The 24,473-nt window shown below is 49.2% G+C and overlaps 1 protein-coding gene across 5 annotated transcripts; it reads left to right on the top strand.

Annotated features, from left to right (window-relative positions):
• Positions 1–23,114, top strand: POMK (protein O-mannose kinase). 5 transcript variants are annotated; one of them, XM_079909390.1, is made up of 6 exons: positions 1,805–1,848; positions 3,771–3,864; positions 4,700–4,854; positions 8,878–9,180; positions 18,985–19,044; positions 19,166–23,114. In XM_079909390.1, the coding sequence occupies exons 3-6, from the start codon at positions 4,797–4,799 to the stop codon at positions 19,753–19,755; spliced, it is 1,011 nt and encodes a 336-aa protein (XP_079765516.1). In that variant the 5' UTR covers positions 1,805–1,848; positions 3,771–3,864; positions 4,700–4,796; the 3' UTR covers positions 19,756–23,114. The 5 variants fall into 5 exon arrangements, with proteins under 5 accessions (XP_079765513.1, XP_079765517.1, XP_079765515.1 ...); XM_079909391.1 differs by lacking the exons at positions 1,805–1,848; positions 3,771–3,864 and adding an exon at positions 1,662–1,677; XM_079909387.1 differs by lacking the exons at positions 1,805–1,848; positions 3,771–3,864; positions 4,700–4,854 and adding an exon at positions 1–1,677 and having other exon boundaries at positions 18,985–23,114.
• The last annotated feature ends 1,359 nt before the right edge of the window (positions 23,115–24,473 follow it).

Genomic DNA, 24,473 nt, shown 5'->3' with positions numbered 1-24,473 from the left:
TATTATTATTTAGTGGTTACTCTAGGAATTATATAATACGTATTCAACTTTTTACAGCCTACTTATATCAATATTTTATCACTTCAATTGGCATGTAGAAACCTTACCACGGTATAGGTCTCCTCACCCCCACCATTTATGCTATAGCTGTCTTATATATTACCTATACTTACATTGAAAACCCCATCAGACAATTTTTTTGCATTCAACCACCAAACATATTTTAAAGAACTCAAGAATAGTAGTCTATTACATTTACCAAGAGATTTACTATTTTTGTTACTTTTCTTTCATTCCTGATGTTCCAAGTTTCCTTCTGGTATAATTTTCCTTTTGCCTGAAGAAATTTCTTTCAGCAGTTCTTTTAGATTAGTTCTGCTGGTTGCAAATTCTGTTTAGTTTTCCTCAGCTGAGAAGGTCTTTATTTCATCTTCATTCCTGAAAGATGTTTTCGCTGGATACAGAATTCTGAGTTTACAGTTCTTTCAGCACTTGAGAAATGTCACTTCCTGTCATTAGAATGGTCGTTCACCTACATGTCATCTCTCTCTGGCTGCTTGCAAAATTTTTGTCTTTAGTAATTTGATTTTGATGTGTCTGGCCATGGATGTCTTTGGATTTACCCTATTTGCTCAGCTTCTTGAATCTGTAGGTGTCACCAAACTTGGGATATCTTCAGCCATTACTTCTTCAAACATTTTTTCAGCCCTTTCTCTTCTGTGGGATTCTCAGTGCAAGAATGTTAGACCTTTTGTTATTGTCCCGAAGGTGCCTTTTGTTATTTTTTCTTTCTTTCTTTTTCCTTTTGTTTCCCTCTGTTGGTCAGATTAGATCATTTCTATTAATCTGTCTTCAAATTCACTGACTTTTTTTCTTGTCATCTCCATTCTACTATTGAACCAATCCAATGAGTTTTTTGTTTTGGTTATTATATTTCTCAGTTCTAGACATGGGCATTGGAAGGGCTGCAGCCTGTGAATTATTGTGAAGCGATGGGGAGTTACCCGAAACCCACTGGTAAGTTGAAACACCAGATGTGGATGGCTGTGGCTCACGACAGGAACTGAAGACACTGAGAGATGTTGAGGTGCGTGCGTGTGTTTTGTGCGTTCCTACGCAGCGCGGCTCAGCTGGGTGCATTTTTCCGCATTCACCTAGTGTTTTTCCAGAATGAAGTTACGCATAAACAAACGTGGACGTCTAGCACGGGCACCCCCGGGGGCCTGTAAAAGCACAGAGCGCTGGCCCCAGCCCCGTCTGGGATGGAGCCCAGAATTCGCACTCCTGACAAGTTCCCTGGAGCCGTGAAGCGTCGGCACCTGGTCTGAGGACCGCCCTTTGGAAGCACGGCCTTGCGCTGAGCGGGAGCTTTCTGCTGCGTCTAGATCGTACAAGTTCTCTCCGCACCGGCATCCGCGCCCGGCTGCGCGTCCGGACTAAACACGTCACCGCCCTTACGCGCTGGCAGAGAAGCAGCCGCCACAGGAGCCGGCCGGGGGCGCCGGCGCTGCTTCCGGGTGCGCTCCGACACTGGCTTTGCGTTCCGGCGACCGACCTCCGGGTGCGCGGCGGCGGGAGGACGACACTAGGGCGCACCCTCGTGCTGGTCCTGCTGGGCGCGCTTCCGGCCGCGCAGGCGCAGGAGGCCGCGAGCCAGACCGGGAACCGGGACTGCAGGTAGGGGCGGCGGGCCGGGGGAGGGGTCGGCAGGTAGGGGCGGCGGGCGGGCGCGGGGGTAGCCGGGCTGCGTCTTGCCCGGCGCCCGAGCTGGACTTGAGCCGACGGACACGCCGCCGGGACAGGCTTCAGCTCCTGCCTTTGTTGGTGCCGCGCTGCCACCGCCTCCAGGTCTGGAATCGTCTGCTGCCCCTTTTTAAAAAGGAGGGTTAAGCCGTGTTCTTTGGTGGTCTTGTCTTCTCCACCCTTGCTTGACCTTTACTAAAGAACCTTAAGGCTAAGCAGGCATCCGGAATATTTAAAATAATTAATGTACCTGTGCTTTGTTGGCAAAATGGGATTCTAACCAAAATTGTATGGGCGGGGGGGGGGGCACTAATTCATCATTTCTTCTCTGGTTGGTTGTGTAAATTATTCTGTAGCTGGTAAAAACCAATTTTGTTCCATTGCTTTTCTTTCTTTTTAAATTAAGCTGTGAGTGTATAGCAGTGGGAACCACTTTTTTCCTGTTGCCAGGTTTTTCTTATTGTCAGAAATCCTTTGTGTCTAAACAGTGCCTGAATTTCTCCTACCCACCTGGACCTTTAATCGTTATTTCTTAATTTGTAGAAGCTTTCAGTGTCGTTTTGCTTATTTCTGGGCGAGAACATTTCCTCAGCCTTACAGCCTCTTCCCTAACTCTGGGCAACATACTACAGAAATATGCCTTTAAAAGAAAAAGGAGGGGACTTCCCTGGTGGTCCAGTAGTAGCGACTCCTCCTTACAATGCAGGGGATGCGTGTTCGATCCCTGGTCAGAGAACTAAGATCCCACATGCCGCGGGGCAACTAAGCCCGCACACCACAGCTGGAGAGCCTTCTTGCCGCAAAGTGCAAAGCCCACACGCCCTGGAGCCTGGGCACCACAACTAGAAAGACGCCCGCGGCCGCAATGAAAGATCCTGCATGCCACAACTAAGACCCGATGCAGCCAAAACCAAATTAAGTAAATAATAAATCTTTAAAAAAAAGACCATAAGGTGATAGAGTGGGTGAATGACTTCTTTAAGAAGTGGGTGGGACTTCCCTGATGGTACAGTGGTTAAGAATCTGCCAGCCAACGCAGGGGACACGGGTTCGAGCCCTGGTCCGGGAAGATCCCACATGCCGCAGAGTAACTAAGCCCACATGCCACAACTACTGAGCCCCTGCTCCGCAACAAGGGAAGCCACCACAATGAGAAGCCCGGGCATTGCAACAAAGAGTAGCCCCTGCTTGCTGCAACTAGATGAAGCCCGTGCGCAGCAATGAAAACCCAACGCAGCCAAAAATAAATAAAATGATTTTTTAAAAAAGACCCTGTGTAAACCTTCCACATGTACACAGGAAGTGTGTGCAAACCTGAATCACCAGCTGCGGTATAGCCAATCCAAAAGAGTGAAGTAGAGCGTCATGTATCTGCTTCGATAAACCTCAAAAACATAATGCTGGGCTTTTAAAAATGCAAGTCATAAGAGGACTTTGTGTCCTGCATCCCCGATACAGAGGGATTCTACGCCATTTTAGATGAGGGACTTGAGCATCCGCAGATGTTGGTTTTCGCATGGGGTCCTGGAACCAATCCCCTGCGGTTACTGAGGGACGAACAGTACAACACTGCTTGTATTAATATAAAGTTTGAAAACATACGTGTATTATGTGTTGTTATTTATGGGTACATACTCATGTGGTGAGAATAAAAAGCACGCATGGAAATTATTAAAGTTCAGCTTGCACCCCCACGTCACGTGTGTTAACACAGATGTCTGGGCTCCACCTCAGAGTTTCTGGTGCAGTAGGTGTGGGGCAAGGACTTAAGAACCTGCATTTCTCAGAAGTTCCAGGTGGTGCTGCGGCAGGTACAGGGACCACAGTTTGAGAACTACTGACATACCAACTTGAGGATGGGGACTATTTCTTGGGATGGAGCAGAATAGGACTGCGAGGGGCCCCTGGCTTCAACCGTGTTTGTAATAGGTTATTTCTTTAACAAGGGGATGCAGTATTACTTGACAAAGCTGGATGGGTGCTCATGATCTTACGTTTTAACTTTCTTTATGCTTGAAACATTTCAGGAAAGAAAAAAGATCCTAGTCGGTGAGGAAAATGGATTGGAAAAGAGAAAGTAGTGGGAGAGTGCGTAGGAAAGCGTTGCAGAAGCCCAGGAAGGTGATGCTTAGACCAGGGCGGGGGAACGGGGGCGGGGGGATCGGGTGTGAGCAGATTTGGGAGCTTTGCAGAGACAAGTGACTGTCGGTGGTGACTGGTTGGTCTAGTGGCTACGGGGAGGGAAGAATCAAGTCACCTGGTTGTGTGCCCGTCACAGAGGGGAACCCTGTGGAGTGGGCATGCTGGCGACCGGAGAGACGGAATTCAGGTATGGATGTCGCAGACCTTGAGAGGCCAACTGAGCGAAGTGTAGGAGAAAGAGCCAGGCCACAGAAGAGACCTGAAACAATCGGCGTGTACACAGCCGCCAGAGCCACATGCGGGGACGAGACCGCGTGGAAGGCGTGGAATGGAAGGGGGGTCCACGACATCCAGAGGGATGCCGTCACCTAAGCTGGGCTGGCTGGCTGCTCCCCGCCACCCATTCTTGTACAGCCTGTGAGCTGAGGATGCGTTTCACTTTTTTAAATGTTGGGGGGAAAATCAAAAGAACATGTGGCATGTGAAATTCGAATCTCAGCTTCCATGAACACAGTTTTGTTGGGGCACAGTCATGCTCGCTCACTTGTGTAGCATGGCCTGGCTGCTGCTGACGACGAGATGAAATAACTCTGACAGTTACCTGGTCGCTCGGCACCACTGCTTCTCACCCCGCTCATCACGGTGCCGTGGCCACTCGATTCCCGCTTCTGGCCCCTAAACCTGAACATTTGCTGTCTGATCCTTTGCAGAAAATAGTTCTCTGCTCCCTGACCTCAGGTCTAAGTTGACACACTCTTGGTCACTTTAAATGCTACAGAGGAGAGATGGCCGTGGTTTTGCCCATTTCTTTAAGGTCACCTTCTAAGAATCAGGCGTCGGTGGAAGAAGCTCAAGAGACCGTGAGGCCTGAGTGGTGAACGTTGTCATCATGTCCACAGGAGTCCTGGAAGATGCCTGGAGGGAGAGAGGTGGAGAGAAAGATGTGGGCCCGGAATCTCGGTGAGGAAGGTGAGCAGACAACTCCCTGCAGCATTGCTGGACGTTGCTGACAGGACTCAGGTGGCGGGTGAGCATGTGGCATCGTCTCGAGAAAGGAGCTGTTAAATGAGGCTGGAGCAGTCGAGTAGAGCCAGGGTCTCTCGAGCACCTCGTCATGACGGCAGGGATGAGCAAAGCAGCGTGTTCTCTTCTCATTAGGAAGAGTACACTGACCCGTAGAAGGGTCCATTACTTCTAAAATTCCCTGCTCAGCAGAAGAGTGTCACTCCTGACCCTTCACCTGCAGCCTTGTCACTGGAAGAATACAGTTGTCACTCACTGAGATTGTGAACACTGAAAACAGCAGATTTGAGGGGAAGAGTTGAGTTTGGGAAGTTGTTTTTTTTTTTTAAAGGTTTCCCTTTTCTGTTTTTTTTTTAAAGGTTTCCCTTTTCTTTTTTTTTTTTTTAGATTTGGGGGTAGGAGTTTATTAATTAATTTATTTATTTTTGCTGTGTTGGGTCTTGGTTTCTGTGCGAGGGCTTTCTCTAGTTGTGGCAAGCAGGGGCCACTCTTCATCGCGGTGCGCGGGCCTCTCACTATCACAGCCTCTCTTGTTGTGGAGCACAGGCTCCAGACGCGCAGGCTCAGTAATTGTGGCACACGGGCTTAGTTGCTCCGCGGCATGTGGGATCCTCCCAGACCAGGGCTCGAACCTGTGTCCCCTGCATTGGCAGGCAGATTCTCAACCACTGCGCCACCAGGGAAGCCCAGGAAGTATTTTTATATTTTAATGTTGAGATTTTATATATACATAAAAATACATACCACGTCTTCTTTATCCATTCCTCTGTCGATCGACACTTAGGTTGCTTCCATGTCTATTTATATGGTAAATAGAACTGCAGTCAGCATTGGGGTGCATGTAACTTTTCGAATTAGTGGGTTTTTTTTTTTTTGCTGAATATATACCCACAAGTGGGATTGCTGGATTATATGGTAGTTCTAATTTTAGTTTTTTGAGGGACCTTCACACTGTTCTCCATAGTGGCTGCACCAATTTACATTCCCACCAACAGTGCAGGAGGGTTCCCTTTTCTCCACACCCTCTCCAGCATTTATTGTCTCTTGTCTTTTTGATGATGGCCATTCTGACAGGTGTGAGGTGATATCTCATTATGGTTTTAATTTGCATTTCTGATGATTAACAATGCTGAGCATCTTTTCATATGTTGGCCGTTCATATTGTCTTTGGAAAAATGTCTATTCAGGTTTTCTGATCACTCAGCCATAAGAAAGAATGAAATTCTGCTATTTGTAACAACATGGATGGACCTAGAGAGTATTATGCTTAGTGAAATAAGTCAGAGAAAGACTAATACCGTATGATGTCACTTATATGTGGAATCTAAAAATAAAACCAACAAATGTATATAGCAAAACAGAAACATATAGAGAACAAACCAGTGGTTACCAGTGGGGAGAGGGAAGAGAGGGGGCAAGGTAGAGGTATGGGATTAAGGGTTACAAACTCCTATGTATAGAATAGGTAAGCAACAAGGATAATTGTACGACACAGGGAATACAGCCATTGTTTTGTAATACAGTAAGTCCCCTACACATGAACCTTCAAGTTGCGAGCTTTCAAAGATGCGAACCTATGTTCCATCATCGTCAGGCGTGAGTGAAATGGCAGCTTGCCCTCCGTCTCCTATTGCTGACAATCCTTCAGCTCTGCCATCTCCCACCTTCTCTCCCTCCTCCAGTCAGTAACTCTTCTTGCCTATTCACTCGATGCCAGCCCCTGTGTGCCAGCTGTTGTACTGTACTACTGTACTTTTCAGGGTACTGTACTGTAAGATTAAAAATGTTTTCTGTATTTTTTGTGTTTGTTTTTTATGTATTATTTGTGTGAAAAGTATTATAAACCTATTACAGTACAGTGCTATAGCCGATTGTGTTAGTTTGGTACCTAGGCTAACTTTGTTGGGCTTAACGAACACTATCTTGGAATGGAACTCGTTCGTAGGTAGTGGACTTGCTGTAGCTTTAGATGGAATATAATCTAGAAAAATACTGAATCACTATGTTGTACACCTGAAACTAATACAATATTGTAAGTCAACTATAATTCAATTTAAAAATTAGGTTGAGATATATTTTACAGGCTATAGATTTGCTATTTTAAAGTGTACAGTTAATGATTTTTAGTATATTCACAAGGTTGTGCAACCGTCACCACTAATTCCAGAACATTATCATCCAAAAAGAAATCCTGTCACATCAACTACCTCTCCCCATGTCCGCCTCCACCCAGGCCCTGGCAACCACTGATCTACTTGCTGTCTCTGGACTTCCCTGTTCTGGAGTTTTATATAAATGGAATCATATGCTATTTCCCTTAGTTAATTTTCCTGAGAATAATGTTTTCAATGCATGTTGCAGCATGTATTAGTGCTTTATTCCTTTTAATGGCTGAATACTATGTCATTGTGTGGACACATCACGTTCTGTTTATCCAGGCATCATCTGATGGACATTTAGGTTGCTTTCACTATTTGGCTGTTATGAATAATGCTGCTGTGAACATTCATGTACAAGTGTTTGCACGAATGTATGTTTTCAGTTCTCTTGGGTAGATACCGAGCAGTAGATTTGGTGGTAACTCTGTGTTTAACCTTTGAGGACTTCAGACTGTTTTCCACATTGGCTGCTCCATTTTGCATTGTCACCAGCAATGTATGAGGGTTTCCCATCCACACTTGTTACCGCCTGGTTTTTTGATTATAGCCATCCTAGAGGATGTGAGGTGGGATCTTGTCGTTTTGGTGTGTGTTTCCCTGGTGACTATTAAAGTTGAGCATCTTTTCATGTGCCTGTTGGCCATCTGTATATCTTCTTCGGAGAAATGTCTGTTCAAGTCCTTTGCCCGTTTTTAAATTGAGTTATTTGTCTTTTTATTGTGGAGGAGAAATATTATTTTTGAGTTGTCCACCAGACTCCAAGTAGAGGTGTCAGGAAGGCAGGTGTGGAGTTCTGGGGAGGCTGGGACTGGGCTTCACACCTGGAGCTCAGCGGATGGGCATGGAGATCTCCCCACCCCGGGAACGAGGGTGGGGGCCAGGTCCCAGCTGCAAGTGGTTTCCTGGGAGCCGAGTGCAGAGCGTTTTCAGGAGGAGGGAGGGAGTGGTCAGCCAGGCCAGGTGCTGCCGAGGGGCCAGGCCTGCACGTTGGCTGTTGAGCTTTGGCACAGGGTCTGTGCCGTCAGTGGTGTCCCGTGTGCCCCAGTGCTGTGGTTAAGCCAGCGCACAGTGCTACAGCCACGTCGCTCGTCGGGGTAGTGATGCTCCCTGCGCGTGGCAACCAGCATCCGCCCCAGGCACCCTGAGTGTCCCGCTCCCGATGTCCAGGTCCCTCCCCACCCTCCACCGAGGCAACCGGGTGGTAACGCCTGCCTCCACCCCGGGCCTTGCACCTGCTCCCGGACGGGAGCCCACTGGATGGTGAGCGCCCCTGCCTCACCGTGGTGTTCACCTGTGCGCCCGCCCGTCTCCCTCTGGTCGTGTTGCCCTGCGTTCTCATCAGTGCTCGTTCTGGGTTCCCGCTGGGGCCTCCCACCCTGGGGCACCTTTCACACCTTTGCTTCTTAAAAACATCAGGGGGCTTTTGAGTACCTTGCAAGGAACATCCCAACCCCTCAGAGTCCCAGCCATACCCCGACCCCAGCTTCTCTCCTGTCCACCTCCTGCCCCAACCCCACTGGACTCACAAAGCCACAGTTTGCTTTCATCTTACTAACTGTTCAGTGCGTATCTACTCAGCGCAGACAGCTGCAGGGAGACAGAGACAAAGTCAGACCCAAGACTCCCTTCTGCTCGAAGCTGTAATAGGAAGCAACGATTGTGGGAGGAGCTGGCATCGAGCATTTGGTGCAAGGCTGCTCTCAAACCCTCTCTGATCCTCACGGTGACGCTGAGGCCCGGGAGGCTGTGTCACCCTCAGTCCTTCCTGAAGTAAGATGGACCGTGACTACTCCCTGTTTCCCTGTTTTAGGAGCTCGCAGAAGCCAGCGCCATGGAGACGAGGCCCCAGGAGGGCAGGAAAGGGCCCCCGCCCAGGGACGTGCCCCCGGTGGTGGGACTGCTGCTGTCCATGGCCCTCATGAACGCCCTCCTCTACCTGTGCCTCGACTGGCTCTTCATCTCGCCCCGGCGCTCCACGGAGGACCCCACACGCTGTCCCTACGGCCACTTCAGGATGGGGCCGACGAGCAACTGCTCCCCGTGGCTGTCCTGCGAGCAGCTGAGGACAGAAGTGAGGCAGATGAAGCGTGTTGGGGAAGGAGCCGTGAAGAGAGTGAGTCCCTGGCTCACCGCCCGGGGCAGCGAGTGGCCCAGCGGGAGGGGGGCTGACATCGTGTGGCCGCCAGTGCCTCCAGCTGGGACATTATCCTATAGAGGGAGGCGAAGGAAGGAAGCGGCTAGATGCACCAAGGAGTACTCTGCTTCGCTGTTGACAGTAATAGAAAACTAGAAGTCATAACTACAGGGCAGTGGTTAAGTTATGGTCCAACCACTTGTAGAATATTCTACAGCCAGTAAGTGTAGTTAGGAACCCTCTGCGGCAACGTGCAAAAGCTCCCATTATGATAAGTAGAAAAGCAAAATAGAAAACTGTGCAGTATGCAGTTTTCATCTGCAAGATCATATATGGAGAAAAATATTAAAATGATAGAAAGTGTGTTATGGTGAAGGAAGATTTGGGGCAGTTTTTTTCGTTCTTATTTTTCAAACTCTATAGTGGTATTATATTGATTAAAAATTTTTTATTTTAAAAAGAGAAAGCAAAGGGGCGAATTCAGTTCTCACGTAGAAGCTTCCAGAGCCCCGTCTCATGGGCTGCATTTCCGCAGTGGTTGCACTGAGACAGGGTGACTCCAGAAACCAGTGAAGGGTGTTGAACAGGACAGACCCTCTGTGAGGACGCAGCGAGTGACGGCAGGGCTGCAGCTGGATAGACAGCTGCGTCCCTGAATGGGGAAAGGATTCACCTTGAAGGGGGGAGTCAGAGGGAAGAAGGGAGGGGAATTAATGTGAGGTGAAACCATGAAGCCAGGTGACGGGAAGGTAACGGGTTTCTTCAGATTCGCCCGCTCATTGTAGTGGGTGCTCATTGTAGTGGGTGCTGACCTCCACCCCGCCCCTCCTGGCGCCCCGACTTCAGTAACTCCTCGGGGCCTCGGTGGGCTGATCCCACTGCTGGGGGTGCAGCAGTGGACAGAAGCCCTTGAAGCCGGCTGGGGAGTCAGACAGTCAAGAAGACAAGAAACAGGTGCGTAGGAAGCTGTGTTAGTGACGTGCTCTGAGCCAGTGGGGCAAGGGAAGAGCCGCTGGCTTGTTACTCCAGGTGGTCAGAATGGTGTGGTACTTGGGCACAGCAGACGCCCCTGGGTGGGATGTGCCTGCTTGTCCAGGACCAGAGGCAGGATGCGAGGAAGGCGTCAGAGGTGAGGGTGCCCCAGGGGTGCTGGCCGCAGGCACCACCTCGGGCAGCGTGAGCGGAGGGGAGGACTGCTGGCCTGTGTGCAGAGCGGACCCGGCCGGGCTCGCGGGGAGTTTGGTGACAGGTGGCTACAGCTCGACATGAGTGTCAGCGCCGGACACGGTAAGAAATCAGTGGGTTCTGGTTGTATCTTAAAGGTGGGGGCGGTAGGACGTCCCAGTAGACTGGACGTGGGGTGTAAGGGAGGGGATGACGGAGGCGCCCGGCTGGGGCAGCAGGGAGGACAGGGTCTGCGTCACCTGCTCAGGGAGGCCTTGTGAGTGTGTGAGGTGACCGTCCTGAGCCGTAGGTGGCCAGGCAGGGACACGGGCAGTCGGGTGTACGAGTCTGGCACTCGGGGGCGGGGATGGAGATTTGGGGGTGTTGACAGCATTGGGCTAAGCGGTCACCAGGGAGGGGAGCAGTAGAGGACTCACAGCCAGGTAATTTCTGTCTCCTTCGGAGAGGGACCCTGAGGGCTGCCCGCTTGCTTCCATGCTGCTGTGCTCGCTCAGAACATTTTTGGAATTTTTTTTGGAATTGCTTTTTACCCTGAAGGATGTTTCTGAGTAGCTTCGATGGTGGCAGATTATTGTTTGAGGACAGATTTGATTTTACGGAACCTCGCAGATGACACCCAGCCCACTAGATTCAACAATGTGGAATGTGGTTTGTTTGTTAAGGTAAAGGGCTGTTACACTGAGATTTTGTTTCTTTGGCTGAAACTTGCCCTTGGGTCACAGGTGTTCTGAGCGCAAGATGTCAGCTCCACTGGGAGCCCCATCTGTCCTGCCCCGTTGGGACCCCAGGGCCTGTGCATGGTCCAGCCCAGGGCAGTCCCCTGACCCTCTGTGTAGGCACCTACTCCCACAATCCTGCTGCGGCCACCCCACCTACGTGGGCATCCCTCCTCTCTGGCACCCGTTCTGGGGGCATAGTTTCTCAATAGGATTTCTGTGACCAAAGTTCCTGACATCCCTGTCTGACCTCCACCCCGCCCCTCCTGGCGCCCCGGCTTCAGTAACTCCTCGGGGCCTCGGTGGGCTGATCTCACCCCCTTCTCCCTCTCCCACCTGTCTGCATTCCGACTCACCCAGCAGCAGATTCTGCTGCTGTGTCCTCGTCACTCTGGCGCAGACACTGGCAACATCTCCCTGCATCTCTGTCTCCATCCTGCCTGGCGGGGAAAGCCCCACACCTGGTTGACGCCAGCTGTGTATCTGCACTTGGGCAGCTGTCCTGGAGGCAGAGAGGAACGTCACAACCCTGCCATTCCGGCGCGACCACAAACCTCAGCACAGCCCAGGGGTCAGGCTCTTTTCCCTTAGCTACTTTTTCCTCCCATTCTCTGAGACAGACGTTTCCTTTAACAACCCCCTCGTTGTTTCCTTAGACGTTTCCTTAGCTGGTGATCTTGCTACTAAGATGTTGTGAAAACAGAAGCCACCCAGAGGCCCTGTCCTCATCTGCCCACCCGACCTACAAACCTTCCAGCTCCGGGGTCGTCCCTGACTGCTCACAAGTTCCCTTTAAATGATTCCCCCTTCCCTACATCATCGCTCTTCCCCACTCTGAAGGTGGTCCCTACCGGCTACACACAAACGCTCGCGCTTTCAAAGAGAAAACCCTCTTCCCGTGATTCCCTGTTGCTTCCCCTCTGCTTCCTCCTCACCCATCCACCCTTCCATCCTCCTCCTGAGAGGCTCCCAAACACCAACCTCCGGGGAGACACTCTCACCCAGCTTCCCGCTGACCCCTGGCCAGATGTTGCTCTGCCTGCCTCTCACTTGACCTTTCCTGCAGCCCGGGCTCCTTGACTTTCTGGTTTTCCTCCCCTGGGCAGCCCTTCCTATTTACTCTCCCCTTGGCTTCTCCTGTTCGCTCTTCTTGCCTCAAGCAGCGGTTCTTAGCCCAGAGGCGAGGCTACTCCTCAGGGGACGTTTAGCAATGAGTAGAGACCCCAATGTGGCTGTCACAGCTGGGCGTGGGGAAGTGACACGGGCGTCCAGTGGGCAGACACCAGGGGCGCTGCTGACCACCCTGCCATGCGGGGACGGCCCCATCCCCAGCAGGTGGCTGCGCGGCCCGAGGTGGCCCTGGTGCTGAGGCTGAGAAACCTTATTCCTCCCGGTGGCTTCCAGGGTCCCCTTCTTTTTCTTCTTGGGATGCACTCTTAGGTGATTTAATCTATCCATTGCTCTAAATGCATTTTATGGGCTGGCGACCCCCAGCTTGATACCTGCAGCCCGTCCCTCTCCCCTGAGCTTCAGGTCTGTGTATCCACCTGTACTTGACCTGTCTACTTGGAAGTCTCTTGAGAATCTAAGTGTGACCAAGGTGGAACTCCTGGTAATTTCCCCTCTGAAGCCCGTTCTTCCCCAGCCCTCCTGTCTCAGTAAATGCCAGCACTCCGCCCAGTGGCGCCGGCCAGACCAGGGAGTCAGCTTGCGTCCTCTCACCCTCTCCCCCTGACTAGGCCAAGAGCAAGTTCCATCAGGTGTGTTTTCAAAACATTTCCCAACTTGTTGGGTAACCCCTGTGTCCCTGGCCTTGGAACCGGCCTCCCTGCCCACCTGTGCCCTTCCCCAAGCCCCAGGCAGGCGTCTTGCAGACACACTTCAGACCACACATGTCCCTTCCTTAAAACCCACAGCATCCTTAGGAAAAACCCCAAACCCGGGCCCTACCTTCCTCCTAAACTCACCCAGACCAGTCCGGGTCCTCACCCCACCCTGCCACCACCCTGCCCTTTCTTTTGTTCCTTGATCAGACAAGCCCTTTCTCACCTCGGGGCCTTTCCCAGCCTGAAATCTCTTCCTCCCCATCTGCCCGACTCCTCATGTCCAGATCTCAGCTCAGATGTCACTTCTCTGAGAGGCTTTCCCTGACATCCCTCTCTAAACCCATCTCACCCCCTGCCGTGGACCCTCCCATCTGGCATCTGGTTTGTTGTCTCATATAAATGCAAGCTTCCTGAGGGCACAGACACCAGTTACCTGTGTGTCCTCAGCACCTAGCCCGTGGCTGGTTCATAGAGCAAGTCTAGCCCGTGGCAGGTTCATAGAGCAAATTTTAGGGGCCTGAACACAAAGGCTCATTGCTGAATCCACATAAAAAAAAATACTGGCTTATCTTTGACAGTTTCCTCACTATACAAGCACACCACCCTCCCCCCGTTCCCCAGGCTGTGTTTCTGGTTTGTGTTTGGAGTTGCTGGGGCCACAGATCTTCTCCTGCAGCTGGTTTGGGGGCGAGGCCGACTGCCCCCCTGCTTTTCCTTTTCTGCCCTTTGATTATGAACGCAGCACATCCAGCCCGGATGTTCGAAGGAGCTGGAGCCCAGGGTGAAGGCCCTTCACCTGCCCCTCCCCGCTGTCCCGTCTGGCGCCTGCAGGTGACAGTGGGTTCAGCCCTTTTGGATTTTTAAACCCAAGATGAACGGACAGGTACGTTTTCTGCCAGCCGCTCAAGGACAGCAGCGGCCACGTCTCAGGGCTGCCTGTTTTCTGAACCACAGACTTGGGCAGCAGTGCTCGTGAGGAGGAAGGGCTGCAGTAGAACCGGTGCTTCCGGGGGCGGACACTCCACCGTGCTTTGCGGACGCCAGGCACCATCCCGGCCACTCGTGTCCACCTGGGGGAGCGGAGGCGGTGTGGCCCCGTGCAGCATCTGTGTACTTAGCCGCGCAACCCTCCAGCAGAGTTTTCTTGGTTACGTGGTTTTTCCTTTAAAATTAAGGTATGGTACGTTAAAAAGCCATAACATTTGAGTTGGCTCCCATCAGAAGAATGGATTCAGCCCTTACTCTGTCGCCCTCTCGTTTTGTGTAACCCTTAGAAGGGCCGTGTGTGATCTGTTTTTACTGTGGAAGGCTGGCGGGAGCGCAGGCGTGGCATGAAATAGCAGCGTCCGCCCCTCGGTCTCCCCTGCAGGCTCCACCTCCTCATCCTCTTAGCCTTGGACTTCTCTGTGCGCACTGCCAGCGTGGCCTCGTCCAGCCCCGTATCTTTATCCCCTGAACGAACTCTGGACTTTTCTATCCCCTGCCTACCCCGCATCTTGGATGTTGAATGTCTTCTCAGCCTGAGTGTGTCACAGACCATCCCCTTAGCCGGCTCCTCCTTCACCGCCCCCGTCACCCTAAGGACAACCCCATCCATCCAGCTGCTTACACCACAACCCGGGAGGCATCCTTTGTTTTTGGTTTTGTATTTAATTTTTCTTTTATATTGGAGTCGAGTTGATATACAATGCTGTGTTAGCTTCAGATGTACAGCACAGTGAGTCAGTTATACATATACATGTATCCACTCTTTTTCAGATTCTTTTCCCATATAGTCATTACAGAGTATTGAGTAGAGTTCCCTGTGCGACACAGCAGGTCCTTGTTGATTATCTGTCTTGTATATAGTAGTGTGTATATGTTCATCCCAAACTCCTAATTTATCCCTCCCCGCCCAGGGAGGCACCCTTGTCATCCTGCTTTCTCCACAGCCACGTTCAGTCCCTCAGCAAGTTGCAGCGTCTCCACACGCAGGAGAGACCTGGAATTTGGCCGCTCCTCGGCTTCTTGCCGGCCCCCTCCCCGCCCAGGCCTCTGTGCCTGGTACCTGATTATCTCGGCAGCCTCCAGAGTGCGCTCTCTGCCTCCACACTTGCCCCTTCAGATGCTCTCACACAGCAGCCAGCTCCTCCGTGTAGGGTGCCCTGTCTCACGCTAGTCCTTTCGGCGACTGAAGGCCTCTCCCAGCCTCTGCTCCCCTCCCCCTGCTCAGACACTGCAGCCCGTGGACATATCCCACCCCAGGGCCTTTACCCTGCTGTCCTCCCCGCCTGGGACATGGTCCCAGATGCCACGTGGCTCCATGCTCCACCTCCTTCAGGCTCCTGTTCGAGCCTCACCCCAGTGAGAGCTTCCCCAAGCTAGTAAAGCTGTAAACCCTTCCCTGCTTAATTTTTCTCCAAAGCATGTTTTACCTTCTAATGTACTTTACACACTTCCTATTTATTTTCTCTCTTGTCCGCCTCCTGCACTAGAATGTAAATTGCATATGGGCAGGGATTTATTTCAGTTTTTTTAATTGACATAAGTACTTGTTAAATGAATGAAGACATATTTGACATTGTACTACAGAAGACCACATAAGCTAATTATCTTCTAAAATTTGTCTTTACATTTGTAATAAAGGATCTCATGAATAATATATAAAGAACTAGATATTAATAAGCACAAAGCAAACAACCCTAGAGAAAATACTCTGAAGGACAATGAACAGACTTTCCACAGAAGAAATACAGAAATGCCCAGAGGGTGAAAAGTGCTCAGTCTCATTAATAATCAGGGAAATACAGATTGGAACAGGAAAATGTTTTTCAACCATTAGATTGGCACAGATTACCAAGATTGGTAACGCCTAGTGTGGTTAAGGCTCTAGAACACAAGATTTATACATGATTGGTGAAAGTACATGTTGGTACTTTGAAGGGTCCTGATAGTACCTCGTCTTCATTCAGTGATGCGTCTACTTACCTAGCTTATAAAAGCACTTGCACATGTGCACAGAGATGTAAATATAAGGCTATTCATTGCAGAATTGTTGTTACTAGGAAATAAATGGGAAATAGTTTAAATGTCTATCAAGTCTTTAAAAATAGATTACATAAGATCTTATTAAATGTTTATGTAAAATGATAGAGCTGTGTAGAAAAAAGAACCTAATCCATTCTGACAGCATCTGTTCCAAATTTTATGAATTTTTATTATATCATACTTTAGTTTTAAAAAAAAGAAATGATCATCTGTAAAACTGAAAATATACCAGTATAAGTAGTACCCCCATACTGTGAAATATTCTGCAGCTTTAAGAATGACCTAGATCTATATATACATTACGGAAAGATTTCTGAGGCATCTGTTAAATGAAAAAAGCCACCTGCAATATATTTGTCATATTCCCACTTTACATAATAAACTCAAATGCTATTTTATAAATGGACATTAATACATGTAAACGCATAGAGAAACTTCTGGGAGGTTGCCAGCCAAATAGTTCGCTAGTTTCCTTTGGGTTGGGAGTAAATGCAGAGGAAGGAGTTCTACTCCTTCTGTATTTGACCTTCTACCAAGAAAAGTATTCATGATTATTTTTATAACTAAAAAAAAAAAGGTAAAGTTGGTTTCTGAGAAATGATTCTTAACCTTTAACTTGCAAATATGTAATATTGGAGGCTTCAGATATTTGTGAGAGATCCCAGAGACTAATACTACTTAATAATAAGTAGTATTTAATCTTTCATTTATCTGAGGCACAAAAATGGATTTGTCATAAACGAGGGTTCAGGAGGAAGTCACGAGGCCTGTGCCGAACGTCTCCCGCGTTTCTTGTTGAATAAATGCGTAAACCGTGGCAGCTTCTCTAAAGTGATTACTGTTTTGTATGAAAAATGGGCCTGGACACCAAAGCCGTCTGCTAGTGCTGGTGCCGACACGAGCAGGAGGGGAGCCCAAGGGAGTGATGGGCTCAACAGAAGCGGGGTTTTTTTTGTTGTTTTGTTTTGTTTTGTTTTGTTTTACGGTACGCGGGCCTCTCACTGTTGTGGCCTCTCCCGCTGCGGAGCACAGGCTCCGGACGCGCAGGCTCAGCGGCCATGGCTCAAGGGCCCAGCCGCTCCGCGGCATGTGGGATCCTCCCGGGCCGGGGCACGAACCCGTGTCCCCTGCATCGGCAGGCGGACTCTCAACCACTGCGCCACCAGGGAAGCCCAGAAACAGGATTTTTATATTGGAGTCAGAGATCAAATACAGTGCTGGTGCAGATCTATGGAGAGAATAAAATGTGTTCTGTATAAAAATAAATAAAATATATATTCATGAAACTTACAGTGACTGTAGCAGCCAGAGAAATACGGCTTCTTAATAGAAATTATCCGTAGTGAAATTTCTCAAATTCGGGTTTTTGAGAAGGTCTTGAAAGATTTCTCTTTTGAATAAACGGTCAACAGCAGTTAAAGGGTTTTCCCATAAGGAACCTCCGTTCTCAGGCCCAAAATAAATCTTCACAGTCCTCTAGCCCACCTCCATTTGAAATAGTAGTTTTTAGTTCTTTAAAAAAATGTTTTAAAATATAAAAGTAATATATATTCATTCTGGAAAAGTTATACCAAAAGATATGAAGGAAAAAAAAAAGCATATAAAGAGAACAGCAAAAATCCTTCGATTCCTATGTAATTTTGCCTTGTTTTATGCAGTTAGAACAATGGTATGAAAACACTTTGTATCCTTTTCATTTGTAACGTGACTTTTATCTGTGAAAACCCTATCAGGGTCTGCATTTTGCTGAGCCCTGTAACCTTCCTTGAGTGGTCCTGCATAACCGGACTGCTCCCGGATTTTTGATGGATGGATAGCTTCCAGTTATGCTTTTATAAATAATGCCATATTTTTATTCTTAGAGCTTTTTAGGTATTTCAGATTGTTGCCTTAGATAGATTGTAGATTTTAATGTTAAAGGCTCTTGATAAATATGCCCCAAGTTGCTTTCGTAAGCTTTATTTTAACAATGAAGAAGAGGAAGCCAGAGGGACACAGCCCACGGAGTCAGGAGCCACCTGGTGCGGTGGAGTCCTGACCCGGATCCTGTTGTCTCTTCTGCAACCTTCTGCCTTCCCTTTGGGGACTCGAGCAGAAGATCAGTGGTTCTTATTTCTTTTTTTTCCATACCACTTTATTTATTTATCTGTTTATTTATCTATGTATGCGTGTATGTATGTATCTATCTATCTGAGCCGCAGAGCTCACAGATCTTAGTTCCCTGACCAGGGATTGAACCCCGGGCCCATGACAGTGAAAGCGGAGAGTCCTAACCACTGGACTGCCAGGGAATTCCCCTGTGGTTCTTCTTTGCCAGCTGATAGAAATGGGAATCCAAGGCTGTGCGGTACAGCGGCTCCTCTGCCAGCTGTGTGTTAGGACAGCAGGTCCAGTGTGTGCCACTTCAGCTCCTGCTGTTACAGCTGAAGTCACAAAACCACGGACCGTGTAAAAATGTGTTCCTTACGTAGAGTCGTTCCTGTTTGTGGTTTGCTCTGACACCTTTTAAAGCGAATGGTGGCGTTGTGTGTGATGGGCTGGCTGGGCTCGGTCCCTGTGTGGGGTTTTCCAGCTCTCCACTTTTCCAGCCTTCTCTCACCACTTATCCAGCCTTCTCCCGCCCCGCCCCACCCCCGCTTTATGCTGCCCTGCTTTGGTCTGTCTGCTACTCCCTGCCTTTGTTCGTGCCGTCCCCTCTCCTGGGAGTGCCCCCCATTCTCCACAGCTGGCCTGCGAGCCCCGTCATCCCACAGACCAGCTTCCAGGACATTCCCGTGGGCTCTCCAGACAGCCCTCAGCACCCGGACCAGCTGCCCAGCCTCCTCCGCGCTGGGCCTTCGCGCTGACAGGGCATTTGCCTCACCCGGCATCTGGTCCTGCTTATGAGCAAGTCTTTGGAACAGTCTGTGCCTCGCTAATGTCTGTGTCCTCTGCACCACGTCTGACACTGAGAGGCATTTGCCGTGTTGCTTCCTGGCTCACCAGCTGACAAGGGTTCCGGGTTGACGTTCTCTGTGGCTGTGTTCCAGGTGTTTCTGTCCGAGTGGAAGGAACGCAAGGTGGCTTTGTCGCGGCTCACCAGGCTGGAGGTAAGAGATGACTTCCTGCACGGACTGCGGATGCTGAAGTCATTGCAGAGTGAGCACGTTGTCACGCTGCTGGGCTACTGTGAGGATGACAACAGCATCCTCACCGAGTACCACCCCTTAGGCTCCCTGAGCAGCCTGGAGACGACGCTGAACCTCTCCAAGTACCGGAGCACGAACACATGGCAGCACAGGCTGCAGCTGGCCCTGGGCTACGTGGCCATCATCGACTTCCTGCACCGTAGCCCCCTGGGCACGCTGGTCATGTGCGACTCCAGCGACCTGCCCAAGACGCTGTCCCAGTACCTGCTGACCGCCAACTTCAGCATCGTGCTCAACGACCTGGACGCCCTGCCCCTGGTGAACCGCAGCACCGGGGCCCTGGTGAAGTGCGGCCACCGGGAGCTTCGCGGGGACTTCGTGGCCCCAGAGCAGCTGTGGCCCTACGGAGAGGACGTGCCTTTTCACGACGACCTCATGCCCGCGTATGACGAGAAGATCGACATCTGGAAGATTCCAGATGTCTCCAGTTTCCTTCTGGGGCATGTAGAAGGGAGCGACATGGTCCGATTCCACTTGTTTGATATTCACAAGGCGTGTAAGAGCCAGACGCCTGCAGAGAGACCCACCGCTCAGGACGTCCTGGACACTTACCAGAAGGTTTTGAATCTACTCAGAGACACCGCGACATCTCAGACAAGAGAGATGCTGTAAAAACCAGTGCAGTCGGTGAGGTATGGGAGTCAAGGATCGGATGGAAGAGTTACAGTGGTTCCGCTCTGATGGTGAGGTTTTTGCTGCTTTGACCCGTGGTTCTTCCATCCGCGTGCACAAGTGAGCGGCTCCCTATCCTGGCCGCCTGGCAGGAGTTACTAAGCCAGAGCAAACTGGGCTTGATGGGAGCCTGGCTTCAGGCGAAGGTGCAGAGAAGCAGCGAGTCTGGCCAGTATCTGAAGGAAGTAACAAAAATGGAGCTACAAAGAGGCTTCCCTAACACCTAAATGTGTAAGCTTGTAAGAAATGTGTGTAGAGAGGTTTTTAAATTGCAGTGTACGGAAGAAACAAGCAGTAGTACTCGCTTTTTTAGGTGAGTATTGTGGTGTATTTCACTGGTACTGATGAGGCATCTCTACCATTTCAAATGATTGCTCTGTGAAGCTCCCATGCCATTCCCTTCCCAGCGAGCTTGCACGTTCTTTGAAATTTTGAATGGATAAGGAACATTTAAAATATCAAGTATGATGGAGATTATGTTACTGCCTTGGATGGTGCTTGTGAAATTCCTACTTACCTTCCAGCTGGAGTTTCTGTGTCCAGAATTAATTATTGTGAACATTTTATATCAACAGTATCTGTCACTCATTACTGGAAGGTGTCAAGCCCTTCCACTTGAGTTGCATGATTGAATCCTTCAAGTAGCTCTTTCCTTGGTCACTGTCATCCTTGTTTGCAGGGGATGATGGGTTTGGTGCATAGTCATCATCACCAGTAAGGGGGTTAAAGCTGACTGAGGGGCAGAGATGCTGTGAAGCCGGCTGCCTGCCCCTGGCTTGCACAGGCCTCACAGGCACTGGAGTCACAGGGAGCTGGGCCCTGACCCACAGGCTCTGACTCAGTCTGTCTGGGTGGAGTCCGAGAGTTTGCATTTCTCACTGGTTTCCAGGTGATTCTGGTGCTGCCAGTCTGGGGACCACATTTCGAGAACCACTGTGCTTAACTGTCAGGGAGGGCAACCGAGGCAGTGGGATAGGGAGTATTGTCAGTATTATCCCTATTCTACTGCCTGTGGTTGATCGGGTCCTGTGGGTCCTATGGTTCATCAGAGAATACGCTTGCCCAGAGTATATTAACTGCTACTTTCTGTTATAAAAATGCTGCCAGAACCCACTAGGACGGCTGTAATCAGAAGGATGGACAGTAACAAGTGTTGGTGAGGATGTAGAGAACTGGAACCATCATACACTGCTGGTGGGAATGTCAAGTGTTCCAGCTGCTTTGGAAAACAGTCTGGCAGTTCCTCAAAAAGTTAAAATAGAGTTACCATGACCCAGCAGTTCCCCTCCCCAGTATTTACCTGAGAGAATTGAAAACATGGCCATAAAAGAACTTGTACATGAATGTTCATGGCAGCATTATTCGTGAGAGACAAAAGATGAAAATAACCCAAATGTCCATCCACTGGTGAATAGATAAAGAAAACAAAGAAAATGTGGTCCATCCATTCCATGAGGCATTGTTCAGCCATAAAAAGGAAAGAAGTACTGATACATGCTCCGACATGGATGAATATGCTAAGTGAAAGAAGCCGTCACAAAAGACCACATTTGTATGATTTCATTTGTATGAAATGTCCAGAATCGACAAACCCATAGACAGAGAAAGTAAATCAGTAGTTTCTGGAGGCTGGCAGGGGCCTGGGGTTGAAGAATGGGGAGTGCTTGCTTGTGGGTACAGGGTTTCTTTGGGGGTGATGAAAATGTCCAGAAATGATGCAGTGGTGATGGTTGCACAACTCTGAATATACTAGGTAACACTGAATTGTACAAAAAGGGACAATTCTATGGTATGTGAATTATATCTCAATAAAGCTGGAAACCCCCCCCCCCACCTCTGCCACAAGACCATGTACCTCTTATGACCCTTTTCACTTGATGTAGTAGTTACTGTGTGGAGTTGCTGATTTGAAATTACCCTATTCATGTTGTAATTCTGGTTTGAGGGTTTTCTTGGTTTGGTGACTTTGCATTGGGAGCAAAACATTGTTTCAAATGAATTTGTTTTTAAATATTGATGATAGAGCTAAAATGAACAGCATGGTGTAAGGGAGGGGACGCTGTCAGGATCAGAAGACCTGAGTTATCATCCCAGCTCTGCCTCTGACTCATGTGTGGCCTCAGACAAACCCATTTCTAAATGAGAGAGTTGGTGAGAGGCATTTCCAACTTCTGCTCTGCCTCTGAGTTCTCCCTGATGCTTTACCATGCTAGTGCCAGACACCAAACTGGCCCTGGCCCTTCAGGTTCAATCTTCAGTACCAACAGAACTGCAAAATCATAAGAGGAACTTACATGCTCACTAAAACCTAGGTGAGTTCATTGCCCACATATTCAGCAAAAGTATAATCAGGAGAAGAGGCAGATGAGGTGAGCCATTCTCAAAGCACAGCCCAGGATTTAGTGGTCTCTCTACTAACCTTATTCCAAGTTTTTTTTTTTTTAATCACCATGGGGACATCACTGGAGGTCCAGTGGTTAAGACTCTACACTTCCACTGCCAGGGGCAAGGGTTTGATCCCTGGTCAGGGAACTAAGATCCTGCATGCCACGTGGTGTGGCCAAAAAAAAGAAAAAAAATCATCACTACCATGTGGTTTATAGTGTGTTTTCTCTTTATCTCATGTGATGCTACAAACACCCCAAGCTTCGGAGAGCCTCCAGGGATTGTAAATCGTTCAGCAGAGACAGGACACGTGAGTGTTCTTAAAACGAGGCACATGAGGTGGGAGTGGGGTGGAAAGCTTATCTCACGCAGGATGTGTTAAAAAGGTCCTCTATGTATCCACCCTCCCCCCATTATTTTAAAAATAAATGTCAGTTTCAGTAATCACTATTCTCATATGACTTTTAATCATTTAACATAGGGGTCCCCAACCCTGGGGCCACAGACCAGTACCAGTCTGTGGCCTGTTAGGAACCGGGCCGCACAGCAGGAGGTGAGCGGCGGGCAAGCGAAGCTCCATCTGTATTTACAGCCACTCCCCATTGCTTGCATTATCGCCTGAGCTCCACCTCCTGTCAGATCAACGGTGGCATTAGATTCTCATAGGAGCGCAAACCCTACTGTGAACTGTGCATGCGAGGGATCTAGGTTGCACGCTCCTTATGAGAATCTGATGCCTGATGATCTGAGGTGGAGCTGAGGCAGTGATGCTAGCGCTGGGGAGCGGCTCTAAGTACAGATTATCATTAACAGAGAGGTTTGACTGCACAGAGACCATAATAAATCAATTGCTTGCAGACTCATATCAAAACCCTATGAGTGAGCGGTAAGTGAAAACTACGCTGCTTTTGGTGGCAGGCTTTATAGTGGCAAGTGAGTTGATGGTACTTCAATCGTACAGCTGCATCTGATGGCGGGCTCTAAGTCAGAATCCGACACTTATTTTAGTCTGTGTGTGGCCCGCCCATTATTTTATTTACCACTTCCATCCGTGCCTCTTTCCTGCACTGCACACTTGTCTCAGTCACAGTTTTGGTAAGCCTGCAAGCTAACCCTAGCCCACATGAGTAAAAAACAAACATCGCTGGAGAGCTTCTTTGAAAAGGTGGAAAGACCCAAGGATGAGACAACAGAAAACTCTAAGACTGCCAACAAAAAGAAAGCTGCATTTAGAAGAAAATGCCAAGAGTCCTACTTAAGTTACGGGTTCATTGCAACAGGTGATTCACATTCTCCAAGCCTGCTTTGTATAATATGTGGCGATTGGCTATCCAATGAAAGCATGAAACCTTCAAAACAGCTTCACCGCATGGAGACCAAGCACCCTGCATTAAAAGACAAGTCTTTGGGGTTTTTCAAAAGAAAAAAAAATGAATACAAAGAACAGAAGTTCAATTATTGAAGTCTACCACTTCATCAAATGTGTCTGCACTGAGAGCATCATACTTAGTGGCTAACCACATTGCTAAAGCTAAGCCCTTTACTAAGAGTCGATCCTGCCTGCTGCGAAGGACATTGGTCGTGAACTTTTAGGAGAGGCTGCAGTTCAAAAGGTGGCACATGTTCCTCTTTTGGCTGGCACTGTAACTAGAAGAATTGATGAAATAGCAGAGGATATTGAGGCACAATTGTTAGAGAGGATTAGTGAGGCACCATGGTACGCAATCCAGGTTGACAAGTCTATCAATGTTGACAACAAGGCAGCAATGCTTGTCTTTGTGTAATATATTTTTCAGGAGGATGTGTATTAGGATATGTTATGTGCACTTTTGTTGCCAGCCAACATCACAGCTGCAGAACTATTAAAGTCTTTGAATGATTACATATCAGGAAAACTGAATTGGTCATTTTGTGTCGGTATATGCACGGACGGAGTGGCTGCCATGACTGGACGGCTTTCTGGTTTCACTACTCAGGTCCAAGAGGTCACTTCTGAATGTGAGTCTACGCACTTAGAGAAATGCTGGCTAGCCGAAAAATGTCACCTGAACTTAATTTTTTTTGTGTGGTACGTGGGCCTCTCACCATTGTGGCCTCTCCCGTTGTGGAGCACAGGCTCCGGATGCGCAGGCTCAGCGGCCATGGCTCACGGGCCCAGCCGCTCAGCGGCATGTGGGATCTTCCCGGACCGGGGCACGAACCCATGTCCCCTGCATCGGCAGGCGGACTCTCAACCACTGCGCCACCAGGGAAGCCCATCACCTGAACTTAAC

Source organism: Stenella coeruleoalba (genome assembly GCF_951394435.1).
Source record: "Stenella coeruleoalba genome assembly, chromosome: 21".
In the NCBI taxonomy this organism is placed as follows: Eukaryota; Metazoa; Chordata; class Mammalia; order Artiodactyla; family Delphinidae; genus Stenella; species Stenella coeruleoalba.
This window is presented reverse-complemented; position numbering and strand designations above follow the sequence as displayed.

What these genes read in the sequence shown, in the direction of transcription:
- POMK (XM_079909387.1), top strand. Translation starts at nt 8,899, where the DNA reads ATGGAGACGAGGCCCCAGGAGGGCAGGAAAGGGCCCCCGCCCAGGGAC. An exon ending in GGGAAGGAGCCGTGAAGAGA is followed by an intron (nt 9,181 to 18,984) that starts GTGAGTCCCTGG and finishes GCTGTGTTCCAG; the next exon opens with GTGTTTCTGTCCGAGTGGAA.